This window comes from Culex quinquefasciatus, chromosome 2 (assembly GCF_015732765.1).
Source record: "Culex quinquefasciatus strain JHB chromosome 2, VPISU_Cqui_1.0_pri_paternal, whole genome shotgun sequence".
NCBI lineage: Eukaryota > Metazoa > Arthropoda > Insecta > Diptera > Culicidae > Culex > Culex quinquefasciatus.
Window position 1 is genome coordinate 47277944 of NC_051862.1, and position 24010 is coordinate 47301953.

Consider the following 24010-nt stretch of genomic DNA (forward strand, 5'->3'; position numbering starts at 1 on the left):
TTTATGAAGCTCCAAACTATCTGCAAGAAGCATTTCTCACTCAATCACTCATTAAAAATTTCACAACACACAATTTCGGGCCGCCAATCAAACGTTCTCTATTTCCAGAACATTCGGAAACGAAATTGTTCTCACTTGTAAATCTTAACTATTGCATCATGTTTTCCCCTTTTAGACCATTCTGCCGGGTGACATAAAAATTTCATCGTGGTCGACGACGACGTGAAATCGTTTAAATTTGAGTCTTAATAAAATCACACCACATGGCACGTGAATAATCACGTTTGACTGGGTTCGAATTTCACACGCTGACTCAGCGGCGATAATTTCATTTTTGCAATACAAATTGGAAAAAAATAATTTTTTTTGGGTTGATAAATTTCAAAGTTTTTCTTCCTCTTTTTTTAAATATAAGTTTAAAAAATGTTTTTTTTTTTTTAAAGAAGTCAACAATTTTTCATCACTCATCAATTTTAAGCACACGTCACTGATAAACCAACTTGACCGCAAAAATAGAACACCGGTAGTATCAGCAACGAAAAAACAGCCTCAAAACGCTCAACAAACACAATTTTCGTTCAATGACAAATTGCTGGTGTCATCAAACTGATCGACACAAATGAATGAGCCTTGTGAGAAGCGGTTTGAACTGGTAATAAAAAAAACGCGTTTTTTTTTGTTGAAGTTAAAAATTTCTAAAAAGTGAAAATTTTCCAAAATTAATATATTTAATAATTTTTTCGTTCAAAACACTCGAAAAACAATATTATTAGGATTTTTCTACAACAATTATCACCTGCCTCGTTAATAACGAAACCCTTTTCGTTCCTAGACCGGCAGCAAATATTGATTTTCTGTCTCGAGAGGTTCTAACCTGAGCAAACAGCAAATAGAAAAACCCGACTTGCCTCCAGCCTTTCAAAGCTACCAAAAATTCACCGGAATTTTCCTTCCTGACCGGCCTGAGTCGGCTTTTCACACCGGAATCTCGCAATTTTCATCACACTCGCACACACACACCCTCATTTTTTCGATGAAAATTTCATCACACTTTTTTTTTGCTCAACTTTTGAGCTTGCCACCGTTCTTTCTGATGCAATTTTGCCACCGGTCCAGCGGACCATTTTTTCCAGACCGGGGAAACTTTTTCACCGGCTCGTTTGTTTCTTTCAAAAATTTTCACCACCAAAACCAAGAGCTCACAGGAAACGACCAGAAAAAAAAACGATAAAACTTTCGAACCAACGACAACGAACCCGCTGGACAAACAGGGCGACTATCGGAGAGCCCTTTTTCCCGAAACGAAAAAAAAGAGTAAAAAAATAATATTGATATTTTCCCTCTGCGAGCCACCCGCCACCACCCACCCCACAAACCGACCGGACCGAAGGGAAAATAAAGGCAGTGGAGGAAGAAGAAGAAGCTGCTCGCACGGAAGAAGAACGAGCCGCTCTCGCGCGATGCACAACCAGTTTTTCACACAAAGAAGCACGAATCTACACTGAAGCACGAGCGAGAAGAAGATGTGATTATTACCCATCGCAGAGTGCTCCGAGAGCCGAAGCTCCGAGCCGAGCGAAACCCGAAGCGGAGCCGAGGCGTTGCTTTGGGTGTGTGCGAGCGTTCGCCACCTTCGCCGCCCCGCAGCACTCGCAGGGTTTCGGCGTAGCGAAGCAACAGCGGTGCTACTGGAGTTGAGCGCTACCAATACAGTCAAGGTGGGCAGGGCTCGCAGCTGGAGATTTCCTATGTGCACGAACGCACACATCGAGAGAGCGGTTGAGGGCTCGGCTCGGCAGAGGTGCTGAGGGAGCCGAAGCTAGGGAGAAAAAACAACCTCTTTGTTATGTATTCATGGTGTGTTTGAGGAGGTTTCTTTGTTCACAGCTGAGGCACATAGATGCGGGGGGTGAGAGATGGTGGAGGGAGAGTGAGAGAGGGACGAAGAAGAGCCGAACGCACCGGCAACCGGCATTATACCGGGTGCCGAAGCTGTGGAACCGGTCTGCACGCACAGCAAGCGCAGAGAATTGGCGAGCAGCCGAACGGAAATCGGCCACTCGCTGCGAGCCGAAGCCAGTCACGTAGCCTACTGCGACCGGTGGCCCTATACGTGCGACGAGGCAGGCTTTGGCTGTGTGCGTGCGTGGTTATAAATAGAGCGTCCGGCTGCCGGCCGGGTTAGTTAGGTTCTTTCAATTGATCAAGTAACATCGTACATGAAGAGCAGCGCCCAAAACGCGCAGAGCAAAAAGAGAGAGAGAAATCAGAGTTTTATCTGAAACTTGTCACAGAACCGCAGCAGCAGCAGAGCAAGAGAAACCTACTACTACTGCAGCGCAGCCAAGCAAACAAAACCCGAGGGTCGCTGTAAATGAGCAAAGTACACGCAACGTTGAGTTATTTTGTAAATTTTATCATTATTTAGTAGTAACGTAGTAGAGACTCTTAACAAATTGTCACCAAAAGTTACAAAGTGCGAGTGTGAAGACGAGCAAGAACAAACTCGTCGTCGTCGTCGAAATTCTCGAGTGCGTGAACCAAGTGAAATCGGAAAACCGAGTTTTCCACCCAGCGAGAAGAAAATCGATGCACATCAGCAGCAGCAGCAGTCAAAGTGCGTTTCGCGGAAGAAGAGTGGTTATGCGGCGGAACTAGCAGCGAGAATCGCAGCTCTTCGAGAGAATACTTAGGATTTTCAAATTTTGCACTTACAACCCACAAATCGCAAGTTGAAAATCAGTTGGAGCAACTGCAACACAACAACAACAACAAAATACAAATGAAGAGTAGATTATTTAAAACGCGAGTAAAAAAGTAATATTTAAAAATTACAAGTTAATAAAAGAAAGTGATAATCAAGTGCTGTGAATTACAAATAATAAAATTTTAATCGTAAGCTAACGTAAGCAAATAAAAAGGAGGAAGGAAAGTCGATACCCGAGTCCTTCTACACAACACAAAAAGAGAAGGTGGAAAAACGCAGTCAGAGTGAAGAAGCGAAGCATAGCGAGCGCTGAAGAAAATCGAAAGAGTTACAGAAAAAAAGTCGCTACACAACAAAGTGAAAAGCCAATCGCCAAGAGAGCATCCCTCCTCTTGTATTTATGAGTGCGAATTTTGCTGCCATCGACGATCTGGTTGAAGAGTTTCTGAAAATGGAACTCATTTCCGTTCCTCCGTATCCAGGCCAGCTGGGCTATCTAGGATCCAACAAAGTCAGCGGTAAGTACACCTCTCCCAGAGGTTAAAATCTGTCCCCTCCCCTCCCCCCAACTTGACCAGTTGACCCCCTCTTCACACTCACACCGAAACTCCCAACGCTCTCCACTCTCCGGACGCGTAACGCGAAAACGCTCCGAAATCATGTTACATCATGCCGTCGCCATCGTCCCCCTCGTCAACCCGTCCAATTTGAATACACAAGTATCAAGTTTTATTCACTGTTGCCAAGCGAACTTTCTCGAAGCGAGAGAGCGCTCACGCTCTCTCCCTCTCACGCGCGGCGAACAAAGTAACCTTGTGCAAAAGTGTCGCACACTCCCACACACCCGAGAGAGAGCGAGCGAGCGCGCGGCGATAGAGAGAGCCAGCGAACGGGGCGAAAACATATGAGCGCACAGCTGATGAGGCCGCAGCTGTTTCGCGGCCGTATTCTGCTCATTCGCTCTCTGGACGTCGAACGTGCAACATCTCTCGCTGGCGTTGACTGCTCGCTTGCAACAGCGAATCTCCATCCAAGCTGGCCCTGCTGGAACTGTCGTTCGCTTCGCTCGTCGGCTGCCTCCGATCGCGAATGTGTTACAGTAAATGAAACTCTTCTTTGCGCTAATCTTGACTAGCTTCACCCTGCTTGAACTGTAGGCTTCGCCTACTGCGAACAGCTGTTTCTGGCTCGCTCGCGCTCTCGTTTTCGCCGGTGCTCTCGCCGCTCGCTGGAAAATCGATACCGTTTTCGCTTTTCACCGCCCGGAAAAGCTGACGTGGAATTTTCCTTTCGATTTTTCCGCCGACCAGCTGATTGCTCTCCGCTCTCCGGGACTTCCAGCTGGTGGCCGGGCGAAAATCGATTGTCAGCCGGTTTCTGTGCGGTGCAAATCGGAATTTCGGTGCAGGTTTTCCGGCAGACGACGGCGATGCTGGCCACTTCTGGTGGATGGACGAGGACTGGCCGGACTTCCGGCGTGAGTGCGTGTGTGAAGCTTTGTGGGGTGTCTTGAGGTTGGGTTTTGTGAGCTGTGGCTAAGTTTTTCGTGTTTTTTTCTCCTCTTGTCTGTGCAGATTTCCGAACACCGTTGATGCCGATTCCGGCCAACAGTAACAAAACCGCCAACCAACGCCATCAGACGCAGCAGCAGCAGCAGTCCGGCAATCAGCAGCACCAGCAGCAGCAGGTCAGTCAGAGGAACCAACATCTGCACCACCACCACCACCATCACAACGGCGGCCATCACCATCACCACCACCACAATCAGGCCTCCCAGGAGAACTACCAGCCGCAGGAGCCGGCGACGATAGCGCTGACCGCGTCGCCCCACGAAGATGCCCTGCAAGCGCTGGCAGCCCGGCTGGAGACGGAACTCCGCACAGCCAAGCGGCGGCACCTAGTCTGCACCGAGGTGCTGCTCCCGGCCGACCTGCTTCCCCGGATAGCGGCCCAGATGTTCGAGCTGTCCGAGAAGGAACCGTGCGGCATCCGCGGCTGCACGGTCTACATCGAGTTCGAGGACGAACCGGAAAACAGCAGGTAAGCGGTGTTCCTGCGGAACCTCCCCTCCAAACCCCGCCAGCGCTCAGTGTCTAACCCAACTCTTCTCCCTCTCTCCTTACAGGCGGATCGCCACGATGAAGACCGATCCGACGACAGTGTCCACATTCGAGCTGTATCTGACCCTGCGGCAAGACCGAAGCGGCTGGACCTCGATCCTGCCACAGTTTCTCAAGTGAGTACCTTTTAACAAACCCTATCGTGTCCCCAAACCCCCCAAAACCGTCCCGAACTCGCCCTAACCTCAAAATTTCGCTCTCTCTCCTATCTTTTCCCCACTCTAGAAATCTGGCCCGTGGCAGCACGATCATGATCAGCCCGGAGTTTGCGCTGACCAAGAACAAGCTCTACCACGCGTACTCCGACTAAGTCGCGCCCGCAGTTCAAGGTAGGAAAGTGACGTTCCCCGAAAACCGTTTGAAAGTTGTGAGTGTTTGACGCCCCCCCGCCGGGGCCGACCGCAAAGGGCGCTACGCACGGTTTTTGCGCTGCGTGCAGTGTTTTTGAGTATTTCGAGCGAGACAAAAAAAAAGTAAATATTTAACGGCAGCAGCAGCAGCGAATGTGGAGTTGAATCAACCTACAAAAAACAACCAACCCAAGTGATGTTAATGTGTAGGATTAACGCTAACAAATACAGCAAAGAGAAAAAAATTGTGTACATGTAGCCACACGCAAACGTCAAAATTTGCAAAAACGAAAATCTCTCTCATCTTTTTTAATTTTTTGTGTACTAGGAGCCAAGAGCAAGAGAGTTACGAGAAGATACAAAGTTCGTCGCCATTTGTGAGAGTTTCGCGCAGTTTTAGGGAGCGGTATTACAAATCAGCAGTGTATAGAGTTGGTCAACAACATCGATTAGAAAACCCATCATACTGTTTCGTTTCGTTGTCGGTGTTGAGCAGAGCAAAAAAAACAAGCCTTGAATTACAATTTGCATTACAAACAAAAAAAAAACGCTAAAAATTATAAAAAATCGTAATTCGTCGTAGTCGTCGTAAATGTCAGTGCAGAGAGATGCAGAGAGAGAGAATAATCAGGCAGCATAAATAGGTATGTTTTTACAAATTGAAACGATTTTGTGATGATTTCCTAGTGATTTTCAAATTTTGCCTCCCCTGCGGGGATGCGCCCCTGGCCAGCAACTGTCAATCGCGGTGAGCATGGGCGCACTTCCAGCGGTGGGGCAATTGTTAAGTTTTTCTCTCGTGCGTGAGCAAAAACAAATCATACAAAACAAAACAAGCGCAATCGTGATCGAAATTAATTAATGGTATAAATTTTGCGGAACAAAAAACACTTTTCTGTTGATCATTTTCAGTTTTTGGCTCTAGGATTTATCAAATTGATGTTAAGAACTCGACAAATTTAAACGCAGCGAATTCCGTTCTTTTTCCTCAAGTTTACCAACCCGTTTTTAAATATTTTTTGCGAGATTTTATAATTTTTCGTTTTCGGTTGACAATGATTCGATCGTGTGTGAGGAGGAATGTTCCTACAAGTGAAATTCAAAATTTTTCGTAACGTCAAAATCAAAAACTAAATCGGGGTGGGAAAGCGGGGAAAAGAATGGAGCGAAGAAAGAGAGAAAAGCTAATAACAAAAAAAAGGGGAAAACGGGGTTAGGATGAGCGAAGCGAAACAAAAAACCGATAAAGCATTTGTGAGTAATCTTGAATAAGATTTTAGAAGGCTAAGCGAGAGTTAATATTTTTTTCTGACGCAAATTTTCTTGTGTCTCTCCCAACATCAAGCAAAAGCACACTTTTTTTATTTGTCTCTGTTTATAAATTATTGATTAATTACTAGCTGATAGCGAAGCGAAGAAAAGTGAGGAGGTTATCATTTGTGATATTTGCGCTATTTAAGAAGTCCAAACACTTTTGGTTCTCTTGATTTTCTGCAACAAAAATCGAGCAACACAAAACAAAAAAGAGAAAGCGAGCGGAAAACCCTTTTCCGACATATTTTCTTTTTTCTTCTGCAAACTTCTTTTTTGATCTCAGAGTTAATAATCGAGTAGTAGTAATAATAAATTATCCACAAAAAGTAAAGAAACAAAAAAACACAGTTTAATCAATAGGAACAAACAAAGAAAAAACAGCTTTTCGATTTGCTTGCACTTGATCTCCGCGGGTGAGAAGTGAGAGAGCGTGTCTCACACAGACAAAAACAGTTACACACACACTCACAGAAATATCAAAGATTTATTCATCAAGTTTGAAGTTGTGGAGCGAAAATCCCACACACACAAAATATCAATTATCAGAAATCTCCTCTCCTACTGTAAAACCTTTCAAACCAATCAAATACACACACACACAAACGCAAACCGATAAAAAATCTAATGGTTTTTCAATCACTCACACAACCAGCCGATCTTTTATTATTATTACTATTACACTCTCATTGTTTGTTACAGTAAAATGTATTGGATATATATATATAAACGATATGTGTCTGTAGTAGTTATCAACAAATTATTAATCAGTAACGTGTAAAGTAAATCAACAAAAAACATAAAAATTTGCAAAATATTTCACACAAAATGTTTAAAAACAGAAAATATCTCCATCAGTGTATAATTTGACAAACGAAAAATAACATCTCTCAAATAATGTTTTCATTTTTACTTTTAAAATGCGCAATTGTTTAACTCACAGTTGCAAAAACAAACATAAACTATACAAAATACAAAAAAAAAGAATCGAGTGCGGCTGGCTCCAAACTTGCCGTGAAAAACTCACGAAAAACTTCCCACAGTGGCGTCTCCCGCAACGGTCAAAATCCGTACGGCAAAAGTCAGTCTATCAACTTGGAAAAATTGCCCCTGAAAAAAAGCGGGGAAAAAGTTTCCACCATTTCGAAAACCGCGTAAAAACAAAAAAACTTGATCAGTTGAACCGCCCAACCGCCTTTCAAAATTTGGTTGCGTGAAGTGACGTTTTGACGTTTCTAGTTGACCGAAAATTTAGCGATCCCACTGTGGCGAAAACTTGTGGTGAAATTTTCGCCGCGAGCCGAAACGTCAGCGCCCACTCGATTCCACGAGCTGTCCCACCATTGTGATTTTTAAGTATAAGTTTGTAGGCCGATCGTAACGAATTAACTGCTATTTGGGGGTCGCATTGTTGTCGTCTTTTGAGCGCGCACTTGAGCTGCGCCAAAGTCGGCTGGCAAGCAACAACAGAAAAACTGGGGAAGAATCAAGCAGTGGAGTAAAACACGGAAATTTGAAACAATAATATGATAAACGGAAAATAAAATGTGGAGAGTCGTGATTAGGACGTAAGGCAAAAACATATTTAAAGAAACAAAAAAAAATGAAAAACAAAAAAAAACCCACTCTCTACATGAGAAAAATTATTACAGAAAAAGTGGAAAAATGAAATGTTTGATACAAAAAAATATTGTGTGTGTGTTTTTCTATATTTATATAATATATATCATTAAAAAAAAAAACAAAAAATAAATTAAAATACTAGGATTTTCAAATTTCAGAATAACTAAACAAACAAATTTTTAACAAAAGCAAACCCACACAAAAACTCCTGTAACATTTCGTTTTTTCTCTCTCCCCAAAAAATAACTCATTGAAACCAATCAATCAGTCCGTACTAGGCGACAAAACCAACAACACGAGTCAATTTTTACTTTCTAATTTATTACTCCCTCATCTTCCCTCCTCTTTCCGGATACACCAACCGATACGAATATGAAAACAAACAAACAAACAAAAAAATCTTAGTTCGGTAGTTTGACAACGAAATTTTTCACCACAAATCCCTTTGGATCAACGCAAAAGGGTTTCCGGAGCGGCGACGCTCTCTCGCTCTCTTTCTCATTTGCGCTCTCGGGTGCGAAATGACGGAAAGAGAGCCAGAGAGTGCGCGGCTCCGCTTTACGAACAAAAAAATCTCGTTCTACACAAATTTCTCAAAAAATGTGATACGATCTTAGTTGAACAAAAGAGTAAAATGAACCACGAATAAATGACGAAATTTGAAATTTAGCAAGAGAAAAATTAAAGAAGCAAAATCCATATCCCAAAACGTGCAGCAGTGGAATGATGAACAGAATACAAAACATAAACATTTAACAAACAAAAATATTAAACTCAAGCAAAACAAACCACACTATTGCAAAAAAAAAGAACAAAACGTAAAAATACTATATGTATGTATTAGTAGTTTTTCGTATACTTATCAAAGGAAAGCAAAACAAAAAATAGAAACAAAAATCATTACAATATCATAAACATAAACAAAACAACAAACAAAAAAATCCACAAAATACTATTTTTCGTTTCGTTTTGAACATTTTTTGAGCGCGTCCGCCGTCGCATTTTTGAAGCCAGTGCGCGGGGGTGGACCGCTCTGACAAAAAAAACTGTTTTTAATTTCCCTTGTATTAGTAGTACTAGCGGAAGAGACAAGCACAACGTGATCAAGTAATGTTAAAGAAGAAAATGAGGACTACAACCTTACAAAAAAAAAACAAACTAAATGTGTATATGTGTACCAATGCATATATATTCAGAAAAAAAAGTAAAATAAAAACAAACAAATCTTTGTAGACTGTTAAGGATCTAATCTCGTTCATATCCAGCAGCAAACAATTCAAACAACACAGTGAAATACAAACACTCACCCACACACACATGGTAGGATGCTTCTTATAATTGATTGGTTTCACCACTTATGTCCAATCACCAAACACTCTCACACGCTTTTTCCTGGAACGCTGTGTGCGTGAGAGCGTGCGCGGGCGTGAGAGAGAACAATAGCAAGTGCCGCTTCTGTGTGTGCGTGAAAGAAGGTGTTGCTCGGTGCGTTGCGCTCGTTGCCGAAATAAAAACAACAACAAAAAAAACATGCGAACCGATCGTGTACAAATGTAATGGATAATAATTGTTAATTTTTATTAGCTAGGATTAGTAGGATTTACTAAGTGTAGACAGCGAAGGTGGCGATTTTTAATTGCGAGCGAATCAAGAAGTGGGAGCGACAAGTACTCTAGGCTATCGAAATACACACACACAACCCCCCCTTCCCCCTTTACAATTACGATTACGAAACTCAATACACACCTACCCATACATTCATGCGGAAATTGAGAGCTTCAATTTTGAAGGTAATTTCACGCAGAGAGGTTAAGTTTTGTTTTTGATTTCGAAAAACGAGAATATGCGAGAGCGAATTTCATCATTTATTTTGATATAAGTGTGATCTTAAGCGTAGTGTTTTTTTTTGTGTCACTTTTTTTAATCTATTTTTATTTTTTTCTTACAAATTCCGAATACAACAAAAAAACACACAAGTCATAGTCATTTGTTTTTATTTTTACTTTGTTATTTAGTCAGTTCATTTTTTGTTTTTTATACCCTATTTAAATTTAAGTCGAATCAGCATACAAGATTTTTTCTCTCAAATAGGAAGAAAAAACTCTAATCGTGATATTTGTGATTAATAAGAGCAAGCGCGAGCGCAAGCCCGAGCAAAAAACAACCAGAACTCAGCCGAGCTGAACACGCACGAACAAAAGATCGGAAACCCGAGCGGCGCGACGCGCCTGCACGCGTTCACACACGCACACTTTGATCGGGAAAGCCAAGACAAAGAACACGTTTTGTTGCTTTTGTTCTTTTTAAAAATGCCAGCTAAAAAACTCAACTTGTTAGTTGGCACAAAAATAATCAGTATTTCAGTTCGCAGTTCGTTTGCTCGTTTGCTTCCTGTCGAAAGCGGGAGGCAAAGAGCAACCCATTCAGTACATGTTGTGTTTAAGTGCGAAGCGATTTAGTTTTATGAAATCGAAGCCACGCCCTGGGGCGTGGCCTAAAACGCCAGATTTTGCCCTTTCGGAGCGAAAGGGTTACGAGACAAATTCGAGCCAAATTTTCATTCCAAGTTTTATTGCCAATGAAACTTTACTGAATTTGGTTAAAAAAAACTAGCGCAGTGTAGGGTTTTTCACCCGAGGCTCTCAAGGCATTGACTAGATTTTTTGATGCGGGGTGGAGTCAGCATTTCGAAAGGCTACTTAACCACGGGTGGGCTCCTCCCCCCTTAGAGCTGGTCTATGCTTCCGATTTGACACTTTGTTTTCTCAGTTGACATCTTTTGAGAAAGTAAAAGAGAGCGCAAGGGGAAAACCATGAATGCAACAAACACAGAGACACATACACACACGCAACAAACGAAAACGAAAAGCGAGTTTTTGTTCTTAGGTTAGGTTTTTTGAATTAACTAGGTATCTATACATTTAATAAAAGAGAAACGAGCAGAAGAAAAAGAAAATCAGTTTTTTTGTTTTTTGGTTGAGAAGACGAGTTGATGGAAGAAGAAAAATAATTTGCGAAAAGAAGAAGAGAACATTTGTAATGGAAAGAAAGAAAAAAATACAAAACAAAATATTAAGTGATAGTATCTAAAAGTGATAATAATTAAGAAAGAAGAAAAGTAAGAATTACAATTATAATCCAGCAAAAAGAAATACAAATAATTATTAATTCTAATGAAAAAACACATTAATTATTATATCATTTGTAACAACAGCAGAGAAAAGATGAAGAGAGAAAAAAACAGTAAGACAACCCAATGGCAACAGTAAAAAATAGGAATCCACCGTTTTTAAAAGTAATATTTTCTCTTTCTGTGGACATAATGAATGCAAAAACACAAATGTATTATGAAGAAAAACAGAAGAAAAGAACAATGAAGAAATACCGAGAGCAAAAAAAAAAACACAATAAAAGAAAAATAAAAAATCTCAAAAAATGAAAAAATAAAAACCAAATCTTTTATTTCCCATTGTCCGCCTTACTTGCCCTGTCCTCTTTCGTCGCTCCTTCGTCGCCAGCACACGCACTCTCTCTATCTCGTGTCTTCGTTTCTCTTTTGTGCTCTTTCGTTCGCTTCGGTCGTGATCGTGTCGTCGTCGCGTGTGTGTGTTCGCTCCACTCGGCCGGCGTTCGAAGCGTTCTAGTCAATCCGAAATTAATTATCCCGCACTGTAAAAGAGAGTGTCGCTCGCAATTTGTGCTGATGTTGTAAAAAGGGCCGAAGGACAGCAAGGCGAAAAATCATTTTCATTCGTGTTGTCGCACAGAAAGAGACGATCTTACTTCACTCGCATACACACGAAATAAACGATACAAATGATATACAAATTTATACAAACAAAAGAAATACACAAACACACTCACGTACAGAATCAATCATTAATGTATGTGAATGTTAGCGATTTGCGATTACGTACGTTGATTTCATCCTCACACTACATGTCAAAACAAATCAAACTAATAAAACAAACAAACACACAAATTTAGCTTGTAAGTTTGAAGAAACAAACAAAAAAAATACCTAACTTCTAACCCCTAATCGCTACCTAATTGTGAAGCAAAGCAAGCAACAATGAGAACTGAAAAAGTTTCTGCTAAGCAAGCGCCATGTGAAATCTAATTGTCGATATCGAAGCAAGCTTCGAACCCATGAAATGATGATACAAATTACGTATAGCTCGTAAGATTCGAACACAACACTCGAAAATACTAAGCGAAGGACAAAAAACCTGATGATGATTACAAATTATTGTGTTTACTCTGAGTTTACTTAAGCGTGCAGCACACGCTATATCCCCAATTAGTCATTACGAATGTTTTTTGTGAGAACGATTTTTTTAAAAGAAACAAAACAAAACGACAAAACAAAAATACAAAAAATAAAATTCTATGAATTTATACACACAAAAAAAGGTGAACAAAAATACAAATTTTTTAACGAAAAAAAAACACACCCTCTTTGACATCCCTCAATCAATCCGAACATCCCTCGATCTCGATCGGCTGATCTCTGAAACAAGCAAGGTCTCATCGGCGATTCTCGTTTTTTTTCTGCATCATCAACCACGAAACAACAGAGAGTCGATTGTTGTGTTGGTGCGGTTTTGCTCGGACAGGCTCTCCTCATTTTTTTCTGCATAGCGCAGCAAACCGTGGTGCGTGCGTGCTCAAACCGAGCGCGATCGCGAGTTTCTTTCGCGAAATTTCTACGGACGCTGGCAGTAGGCCATGTGGTCGGTTTTGGTGTTTTTTTCATTTTTCATCTTTTGGTTGACGGTGTTCGTGGCCTGCTGCTGGGCGGTGATCGGTTCCGGTTCCGATTTGGTTTGTTGTTTTTTTTCGGTGGTCGTGTGAGTGACGAGCGATCGGTAACGAGTTTTTAATTGTTCGCACGTGGGAATGTCACGAAAATATCGCGGGTGTTTTTTTTTTTTTTGGAAATGAACGAAAGGAGGTCAGCATGATAAAAGAGATAAATGTTTTTGGATTTGCAAAACAGAACACAAAAGTACTATTGGTTGCTAAGATTTTTTTTATCGATTATGAAAGCAAAACAAAGTCAGCTAGCACTAACAAAGATCTAAAAAGTTTTTCCCATACCGGGAATCGAACCCGGGCCTTCTGGGTGAAAGCCAGATATCCTAGCCACTAGACCATATGGGATGTTGTGAAACTGATATACGTTCTGATTGATTATTCACTTATAACATAATTTAAAAAAAAAATCCGTGGTAATAAACAAAAAAAATGTGTATTTTTTCAAATTAAGATGTTATTTTTTCATAAATTTTAGTTTCAGCGGTTGTCCCCTTGAGCTGTGATATTAGAATAAGTAACGCCTCCTTTCCTCTAACTATCCCACATCTATTAGCTATTTCGAAGGTTATTTGCATTGCATTTTTTTTCCTTTTCTGTCCAATTCGTTCTCCTTAGTAAGAGTAAACTCTCTCCCCATTAAGAACAAATCAGCTGTTGAAAGGTAGTCCATATCTCAGCTCAGGATAACAACTGCACCAATGTATTTGTTAAAGCAACCAAATAAATGAAATGAAGTGAAAATGAAAATAAATTTTAGTTTTTAACTAATTTTGAAGCATGTACTCTATCTTGTGACACGTCCTATCTTTTGGCAACAAATGGAGCCTAACATTTCAAAAGGGCACATAACTTTTGTAAACAACAGTGTATCCCTTTCACTCAAATGACAGTTTTCATAAGGTGTGAAAGGGACACACTCTTGTTTGAAAAAGTTATTTGCCCTTTTGAAATGGCAAGCACGAAATGTGTCACAAGATAGACTATTCAGAAATGTTTTTTATTATCTTTTTCTGTATCAATTATCGTTTTTTATTTGTTTTGTCGATGTTTACTTACTAGGTATGTATGATGCTTATTGTTTAAATGATCCATTTTGTTTTCATAATTGTTAATAGTTACTTTTGGGACCATGATGCCAGGTCTCAATTTAATAACTAAAACATGCTTTTGTTAAACTTGAGTAAATTTTTGAATAGTTTACTTTTATCATCCTTTTATTTGAGAGCTAGTTTATTATTTAAAAAATATTGGGCCCGATATTTATTAGCATCCTACAACCTTAGTAATTGCTTCCTTAACAACCTAAGTAATGTACAAAGGCCATTAGCAGTATGATAATTATACTAACCCTCTTTCAATAAGGATAAAGTTGCATCAATTTTTATTTAAAAACTCATGAGATTTAGTCCTAATGAATTTTAATTGTTTCTGTTGTTATCATCACTGTCAAATAATTTATGTCAGTGATCTTATTCTAAAAATAAAAAAAAAATTAGTGAAAACAATTCAAAATCTTGCTTTACAAGGCTCTGCATTCCTCTTAAGCATACAATATTTTTATCCAAATAGCAAAAACCAGCTATAAAATTATGTATAAACTTAACTTCAGTACTCGGAACATAAAATGGACTAGTAAAATCTTACAGCTTTATCTCATGATTAATCCTAGCATCATTTTCATAGAAATATTCTGAATCCAGCCTCAACATATAAATAAATATCATTATTCTAAATTCTCAAAATTAATAACTTACCAGAAAGGTCTTTCATTTACACAGTATTTTTTTTTTTGTTAGGAAGGTTGAATATTAGAGCAGTTCTCTACGGAATCGGTCTTTTTTCTTTAATTTTAATTTTTGTATTTTTTAATCCGGCTGAAACTTTTTTGGTGCCTTCGGTATGCCCAAAGAAGCTATTTTGCATCATTAGTTTGTCCATATAATTTTCCATACAAATTTGGCAGCTGTCCATACAAAAATGATATGTGAAAATTCAAAAATCTGTATCTTTTGAAGGAATTTTTTGATCGATTTGGTGTCTTCGGCAAAGTTGTAGGTATGGATATGGACTACACTTAAAAAAAACTATACACGGTAAAAAAATTGGTGATTTTTAATTTAACTTTTTGTCAATAAAACTTGATTTGCAAAAAAACACTATTTTTAATTTTTTTTATTTTTTGATATGTTTTAGAGGACATAAAATGCCAACTTTTCAGAAATTTCCAGAATGGGCAAAAAATCTTTGACCGAGTTATGATTTTTTGAATCAATACAGATTTTTTCAAAAAATCGAAATATTGATCGCAAAAATTTTTCAACTTTATTTTTCGATGTAAAATTGAATTTGCAATCAAAAAGTACTTTAGTGATTTTTTGTTAAAGTGCACCGTTTTCAAGTTATAGCCAATTTTAGGTAACTTTTTTGAAAATAGTCGCAGTTTTTCATTTTTTAAAATTAGTGCCCATGTTTGCCCATCTTTGAAAAAAATATTTTTGAAAAGCTGAGAAAATTCTCTATATTTTGCTTTATTGAACTTTGTTGATACGACCCATATTTGCTGAGATATTGCCATGCAAATGTTAAAAAACAGGAAAATTTATGTTTTCAAAGTCTCACCCAAATAACCCGCCATTTTCTATTGTCGATATCTCAGCAACTATAGGTCCGATTTACAATGTTAAAACATGAAACATTCGTGAAATTTTCCGAACTTTTCGAAAAAAATATTTTTAAAAATTTTAAATCAAGACTAACATTTCAAACGGGCCAAACATTCAATATTACGCCCAATTGAAATGTTAGTCTTGATTTTAAATTTTTGAAAATATTTTTTTCGAAAATATCGGAAAATTTCACGAATGTTTCATGTTTTAACATTGTAAATCGGACCTATAGTTGCTGAGATATCGACATTAGAAAATGGTGGGTTATTTGGGTGAGACTTAGAAAACATCAATTTTCCTGTTTTTTAACCTTTGCATGGCAATATCTCAGCAAATATGGGTCGTATCAACAAAGTTCAATAAAGCAAAATATAGAGAATTTTCTCAGCTTTTCAAAAATATTTTTTTCAAAGATGGGCAAACATGGCACTAATTTAAAAATAAAAACTGCGACTATTTTCAAAAAGTTACCAAAAATTGGCTATAACTTGAAAACGGTGCACTTTAACAAAAATCACTAAAGTACTTTTGATTGCAAATTCAATTTTACATCGAAAATGAAGTTGAAAAATTTTGCGATCAATATTTCGATTTTTGAAAAATCTGTATTGATTCAAAAATCATAACTCGGTCAAAGATTTTGCCCATTCTGAAATTTCTGAAAAGTTGGCATTTTATGTCCTCTAAAACATATCAAAAATAAAAAAATAAAAATAGTGTTTTTTTGCAAATCAAGTTTTAGTGACAAAAGTTAAATTAAAATCACCAATTTTACCGTGTATAATTTTTTCAGTGTAGTCCATATCCATACCTACAACTTTGCCGAAGACACCAAATCGATCAAAATTCCTTCAAAAGATACAGATTTTTGAATTTTCACATATCATTTTTGTATGGACAGCTGCCAAATTTGTATGGAAAATTATATGGACAAACTAATGATGCAAAATGGCTTCTTTGGGCATACCGAAGGCACCAAAAAAGTTTCAGCCGGATTAAAAAATACAGAAAAAATCGAATGACCGAAATCTCAGAGAATTACTCATTATCTATTTTATAATGAAATTTCTTCTGAAGTGGTATGCGGTAAAATGAGTCACAATCACACATTTTTTTCTGTCATCAACTCACACGAAATTGGGAAAAGTTGCCCCGACCCCTCTTCGATTTGTGTAAAATTTTGTCTTAAGGGGTAACTTTTGTCCCTAATCACGAATCCGAGATTTGTTTTTTGATATCTCGTGACGAAGGGGCTGGACGACTCCTTTAATTTTTGAACATACAAAAAGAAGTGTTTTTCAATAATTTGCAGCCTGAAACGGTTTTTTAGAGTGTAACAATGTTCTACAAAGTTGTAGAGCAGGAACCACGGAGGAGGAAGCCGGGGAGGTGCATTTTCTCCAAATACATCGGCAGGTTCAAGACCTGCAAGACCCGCTTGGACCAAGTAACCCTCGTCAGTTACATGATCTCCAAGTATGGATTGTAAGGAGTTTATTATTATTATTATTATTATTATTATTATTATTATAAATTAGATTTTAAACTGATCCTCGGTCCTAACCTGGTCGTAGCACCTAAAAGGACCTAATAAAAATAAGCTATGAATAAAAAAAAAAGTTGAAGAGCAGACAATTACAAATTTTTTATAGATAAACACAAGGGGTTTGCTTATAAACATCACGAGTAATTGCGATTTTACGAAACAAAGTTTTGAAAATGGTACGTTTTGCGTTTCTCTTTATTTCGTCGTCCGTGTCCGTCGTGGGTGACCATGAAAGGCCATGATCGACGACGACCAACTTTTTCAAAACTTTTTTTTCGTAAAATCACGGTTACTCGTGATGTAAACAAGCAAACCCCTTATGTTTATCTATCGAAATTTGTTTAATTGTTTGCTTTACAACTTTGTAGAACATTGTTGCAGTCTTAAAAATAACTCTGCAAAGTTTAAAAAAACATGAAATTTTAAAATAAAAAAAAATGTTCTAAATTCATAAATTGACCTTTCTGGGTTATTGCAGATTCGAAAAGTACATTAAATTTCCCTTAAAATGACATGTACCTTAATTTTTTACAGTTGAGTAACAGAAAATGGCTGAGTTTTTATAACTTTTTAGTGTTTTTTTTTCAATGAAAATTAAGTTTTTCTGGAATTTTGAGTACGCTATCAAATCTGGCGTACAATTTTACATAAAAGTCCCTTTGACACCAAATTTCCATCTTATCACCGTTTTAGGCTGCAAATTATTGAGAACACAAATCGAAGCGGGGTCGGGGCAACTTTTCCCGATTTCGTGTGAGTTGGTAGAGAATTACAGATCTAAATGTTAGTACTAGAAACTTGTTTTTTTCCTCTTGGACAAAAGTCGTTGGACAGCGACTATCATCAACTCCGGTCTTTAGGGCCTCAAGTGCTTCAAACAGACCTGTAAGCCCTACATCAGCGAACCGATCTCCAACATCGTGCGCGTACGCACGCGTAGCTCTACACACACTTGATGGCCTCCCTGCAGAGGTTCTTCTGTGTGTCAACCTGCCTGCCTACCTCCAAGCCCTCCTCTGCGTTACCCTTCAGCAACAACTCGATCGATTCTAGAACAACCACCAATCCAACCCAGCCAGCTACTACATCAATCTTCATGTACCTCCTAAGCCCGATTTGTGTGCGAGTGAGCCTCTCGACGGTGTGTGCAATGGCACGAAAGTATATCTGCTTTGACAAGTAACGAGATGGCTTGAGGGCATCCAGCAAAGCTATATAGCTTCTCGAGTGTGTGTACTTAGTGTGGGGTACACGGTAAATTTGAGTAGGTATAAAATCCGTTTAAATTGATGATTTTCTTGAAGTTTTAAATTAATTTGAACTCAACTGGCCTGAAAAGTTTCAAATTTTAAGCGAAATTTGCCAACATTTTTTCAGTGTTTATCGAACCCAACTCGAACCAATCCCAGTTCGTGTATATCGGTCCGGTACGGGGCCACACTTTCGAAACCGGTTATGGAAACCTAGAATTAGGTATAATGTCTAATAAAGTCAGCCTGTGTGCTCTCTGGCACTGTGTACGCTTCCACCAACTTCCCTGAACCTCCCCCGTACACCGAACATTATCATCTCTGGGCTTAAGAGTTCTCTCCAGCATCAGCAGCAGCAAGCTCGTGAGCAGATTACTGTTAGCCACCGACAGCGAAGTTAAACACAGAAAACCCATTTTTGATTCCTTCGCAGCTTTTGCAGCTCTTCGCGGTGGCATGATCGTGCATGTCCAAACCAGTAGCAAACAAGTTCACGGGGAGAGAAAACAAGAAACCGCGTTGCACACCAGAGGCAAAGGAACGACTGCAAAAAGGTGCAGCCGCTAAAACTTACGTGAGCAAAATTAATCTTATTAGATTTTTGCTCCCCTCGCTGGATGGTTTGGATTTGGTTGATTTCGAACTTTGCTTTGCCTCTGGCGAGGGGAGTTGATGTACGGGGTTGTTTGACTTAATTACTTCAAACCTCAAAGTTTGATAGAAAAGACGATTATCATGTAATAAAGAAAAAAGTAGACGGGAAAAGCAATCCAACTCAATCAACTAGGGTAGCGTGGCCGAGCGGTCTAAGGCGCTGGTTTAAGGCACCAGTCACTTCGGTGGCGTGGGTTCGAATCCCACCGCTGCCATGATTTTTTTTGTAGCAGCACTAAACAATCTTTAAACTTAAAAAAAATAGACCAGCTATAATCATCGGAATCTCGGAACAAGAATTACTTTTGTCTAATTTTTCGGAGCATCTGTCGAAAATAATTTGGTTTCTGGAATGATTGGAAAATACGAGGGTTCCGATGCTTAACATTTATTTTTTAAAACAAAGAAAAACGTTGAAGAACCGTCAAACTTATTAACGGACAGATACCCAACATATTTATTAGTATTTTCTACTAAGGGTTTTTTTAAAAACAAATTTGCAGTGTATCTTTCTACTTGCGTAATGTACATAACATTTTTAAGTGATCTCTTAAATATAAAAATTCAAACTCTATAGCTATGGTAACAGAATTTTTAACATGTTGCAATTTAATTTCTATAAAATTTCATTTAAAAAAAAGGAAAAGGTCAAAAATAGACATTTTGCTATTTTTAACACAAACGGACATCATTGAAGATAAACGAGTGCTTTTAATTTCAATTGATAAGGTGTCAAAAATTGAAATATACCATTTGCTTGATTTAAACAATGAAAAGGGGGTGTTTAAATCGAAAATCATTAAAAAAAGAATTTACTTGACTTAAATTGAGAATATGATTTAAATTTTGAATCGATGGGATTTCGTTATTTCTCAGAGAATTTTCAAAATGTATCAATCGTATTTTGTTTAGTTTTGTTATCGAGACATTTAAGCATGGTCTTGAAACTTCTGGGATGTTCTAGTCCAGCGGTTCTCATCATTTTCTTGGCCAGGTACCCCTTTTCGTTATGCTCAAAATGCTGGTACCCCTTAGTATTGAAACATGATTTTCTATTTCTGAAAGTTTTTTTTAAACATTCTAAATTTTATAATGTTTATTATAAGAAATTTTATGTTTGAAAAAATCGTAAAAATTTGTTTCAATGTTCTATTACCATAAACCTGGGTGACATTGATAAAATGTAGATTAAAATATTTTTGAACCGGTAAGGCTTGTTCCTAGAGTGGATCGAAAACATGTTTGAGAGTCCTTTTAATAAAATCAGTTTTTTCCAATGGCTCTTTATAAAAATTTGCGTTAAAATCTGTTATTGAAAAAAACGGGCTTATACAGTTTCCACTTATTTCTTTAAAAATTCAGATTCAAAGTGTTTAAATTTAGTAAGAATGTGATTAATGTTTCATTTGAAAATCCTTAATAAAATCATTGTTTTAAGTTTATATGCTTTGGTAAAAAATCATCAAAAAGATGTTTAATTAAAAAACAGTTTTAATTGTTTTCAAGACAAACTTTCAAGCAGTTTTTCAAAAAACTTCATTTAATGAGAAAAAAAATTTTAACAGTCGATTTTTTGGCATTACCATGTTTTTTCTTGATAAAATGATTTTTTAATAGTTAAATGAAATACATTTTGAAAGAGTTTCAAAACCTTTTTTGATATCACATTTATTTGTCATCAATAAGTACGTGTGATGTTTAGATAAATTGCTCCGTTTTTTTTAAATTAAGAAAAAGCGTGGAAAAAAATAATATTTGAGAAATACCTCCACATTTTTTTTAGGCAGTTTTGATTTATTCTTTCATTGCAGAGGTACAGGCCACGACTAATGGCAAAAAAGCATTAATTGTATTATCTGTTTTTTTTTTTTAGATTCTGTTTTCAAAATGTTGAGAATGTCTTTAACAAAAATATGAGAAAATTTCACTATATCGTTTTTTACGTAACATCAAAAATAAGATCCACAATTTCCAAGATATCAACAATTAAAAAATGAGAATAAATGACTAACACTTAAATAATCATGCTCCGTATTTTTTTTTTTTTGCAAATTTATATTTTAGCAACGAAAGGTCGGATAAACAATGTTCCAAACAGGAAGCATTTGAAACTTTTACCAAACTTTAAACAAATTATAAACAAAAAAGGCAAACTTGATCATAACTAGCACTTATGCCAAAGATTGGTGATCAGAAAATCACATCTCAAAATGCAGACAAATGTTCGACAATTTTCATAAAACTTTTGTTTGAACAGTCCCCAGTTTATATGCAGTCAGCAATAGCTTAATTAGGCATTATAAATCGATAGTTAATGTTTTTTACAAGTCAAAAATGCAATTAAAAATCGATTTTCAAAAATGGCGAAAATTAAATACTTGATTGAAAAAATATTCTTGGTCCAAATCTTTTTGTTTTCATTTTCAGGTATTTTTCAGAATGTTTTCAAATTTCCTCCATTACAGGGATTGTTTTCAAGTACCCCCTGAGACCTTTTTTAGTACCCCCAGGGGTACGTTTACCCCAAGTTGAGATCCACTGATTTAGAATATAATAATAATTATGATCGACTATCGTCGATTTGAAAGTTACCATCGTGCTGAAAAAAAGCCTTTTGTAAAATTTTAGAACATTTGTTTTCAGGAAAAAAGTTTTGCATGATGAAATTTATTAATTTAAATGAATAAAAATAGATAATTTATGGTCCAAAATACCAAAGATTAAATTTCGCGTGAATAATTGAATATTCTATTTAAACATTTTTTTTTTGTCAAAACATTTAGTAGCTCAGACGTAAATAGTCGCAGATATTAAAATCATTGAAACATATAGAAAATTCTAAAAAACAAGATATGATTAAATGTCAAAGGAAATACAGCCAATCCGTTGGGTAAAAAAACTAAAATGTAGTAAAAATTTCTTTCCCTACCCAATATTTTTAATAGTTCATTTTCAAATTTTGAAAAGTTGAAAAAATGATTGATTGATTTCATTTCGTATTACAAAAAAAAATTAAACATTGTTTTTTTTTATAACAACATTTCTTGTTACATGAAACTTGTAGCTTGATGACATTTTCCAACCATTAAGGGTCGAGTGGTGCATCTGATTCGTGGTTGTTTCCTCTTTTCGACCTGGGTCGTATGCTAGTTTGCTGAGCCATCGAGCCCATTTTGAACTCTCGATGTCTACTGTGGCCAAACTGTTTTTTTCTTCTTCTCTTTTTTCGTTTGCTCATTTTCTTGTGTAACATACAAAATTGTCGAATTTTAAATTCAGTATTTTCAAATGATTAAAACACTTTTTGTTCTCTGTTATTTACATTAAGAACTTGAGGTGGTTACACAAAAAGTATTTTAAAAGTCGTCTTCTTCTATTTTTTTGAAGTGCAAATATACTGAAAATAACAAATTTCATTAATATTGTCCTTTTTTTGATAATTCTGAAATCGTCCCTTGTCAAATCTTACACAAGTTTTCATCCGTTCGCTCACGAAAGCCTGTGCCTCTATGGGCAGGTTGGGACGAAGAGGTGACCCCACTGCAGGCCCTCGATCCCCCGACAGCACGGGGGAGGCCATAATTTTAGTACCAAAGAGGCAAAAAAGAAAAAAATAAGCTCCAGCTCCACAGGAAAATGAGGCACAGTCGAAGAGTTGATCGAGAATACGAGATAGAGGCTTCGAAGAGTCACTCTCTGGTGGTGCTACGAGGGAAAATCTCAGTGAAAATAATTAATTTATTAGAAGAAAAATAAAAAAAGTAAAACAAATAATGTTAAATAAAATTCTAATCTGCCTGAAAGTGTTATTTTTTGTAAGAACTAATTGGTTTAGTTTATTTTTCAAAGAATTACAAAGCTGTTTTTTTTTCTGAGATCACGATGATGATGATGATGATGACAGGGGATTGAAGGGGTCCAAGAAGCATGATTGGGGTAAACACATGGGGGCATATGTTGGTGGACTTCACAGGGGGTGGTGGAGGAAGAGGAACCAGGTAAATACATAAATTGTAAAACGATCCAAAGCCCCGGGGGCGAAAGTGGAGCCCGATTTGGAGAGGAGATTTCGTGAGTCCATCTTTGTTGTTGTTGTTGCTGCTGGGGTCTCGAATCGTGTTGGAACAAGTCAGCAGCAGGGCCAGGCCAGGCCTTAAACTGCTCCGGGGGACACACTCGGTGGAGATTTGTGGGATGCTCCCTCTCGCCTTGCCCGGCCCGGCTCCGAGGTTCGAAAGTGGTTTGGAGTTGTTGTTGTCGATGATGTTGTTGTGGACGAGAAACGAGAAGTGGAGCAGAGGGTGCAAAAACTGGTTTTTGTGTATATGAATTAAATTAAAATTAAGTTTACGATTTGCGAGATCCATCAAAGTTCTGCCAAAATAGTATACAATGTTGTCGGATGAGTAATGACTTAATGGAAAGATTTTAACATCCTTAATTTTAAATAGAACTCTTTACAATAATTTATAGATTTTGTATGGAACAAGAAAATTATGTCTTAAGAATTTTGTGGTATTTTTTGCTTATAAATAAATGCATAAATGATGTTTTTTTTTTAAATAAAAACACATCAATTTAAATGCCAATATTTAAATCGATTGCTTGTATTATATTTCAAACTTACACACCCTCTCAGTTTAGGCTTAGTCTCCGCTCGGCATCACTGCCGGTTTAACGTACAGTCTTACTAAAAAAGAATCCCCGGTTGGTAATTTTCCGTTCTCCGTTTCTTCTAACTTCTAAGTGCTCGCAGCAGACCGTATTCGATTCTAGCCCACTGCCGTCAAACACCCTGTTGCTACTCCTCAGCGTCTTCTCTATTCGTACAAAAACCGTCAACGCAACGCACTGGCGCTGGCTGCTCTTTCGTTTCATGAATATTCAAATCGGTTTTCTGTATATTCATAAAATTTAAAACCAGTATTCACGGTGCGCCGGAGCTCAGGCTTTAAGAAAGGTAAA

General features: G+C 37.7%; 1 protein-coding gene and 2 non-coding genes across 4 annotated transcripts; 2 read left to right on the forward strand and 1 right to left on the reverse strand.

The window, feature by feature from the left end:
- The first annotated feature begins 2170 nt into the window (after positions 1 to 2170).
- Positions 2171 to 11514, forward strand: LOC6046454 (protein charybde). 2 transcript variants are annotated; one of them, XM_038257609.1, is made up of 4 exons: positions 2171 to 3225; positions 4282 to 4747; positions 4833 to 4943; positions 5053 to 11514. In XM_038257609.1, exons 1-4 carry the CDS (start codon positions 3108 to 3110, stop codon positions 5135 to 5137), a joined length of 780 nt encoding a protein of 259 aa, XP_038113537.1. In that variant the 5' UTR covers positions 2171 to 3107; the 3' UTR covers positions 5138 to 11514. The 2 variants fall into 2 exon arrangements, with proteins under 2 accessions (XP_038113537.1, XP_038113538.1); XM_038257610.1 differs by lacking the exon at positions 2171 to 3225 and adding an exon at positions 3648 to 3806.
- Positions 11515 to 13202: 1688 nt separating this feature from the next.
- On the reverse strand, positions 13203 to 13274 carry Trnae-uuc. Its single transcript has one exon. It is a non-coding gene; the product is annotated as a tRNA-Glu (tRNA).
- Positions 13275 to 19178: 5904 nt separating this feature from the next.
- On the forward strand, positions 19179 to 19260 carry Trnal-aag. Its single transcript has one exon. It is a non-coding gene; the product is annotated as a tRNA-Leu (tRNA).
- The last annotated feature ends 4750 nt before the right edge of the window (positions 19261 to 24010 follow it).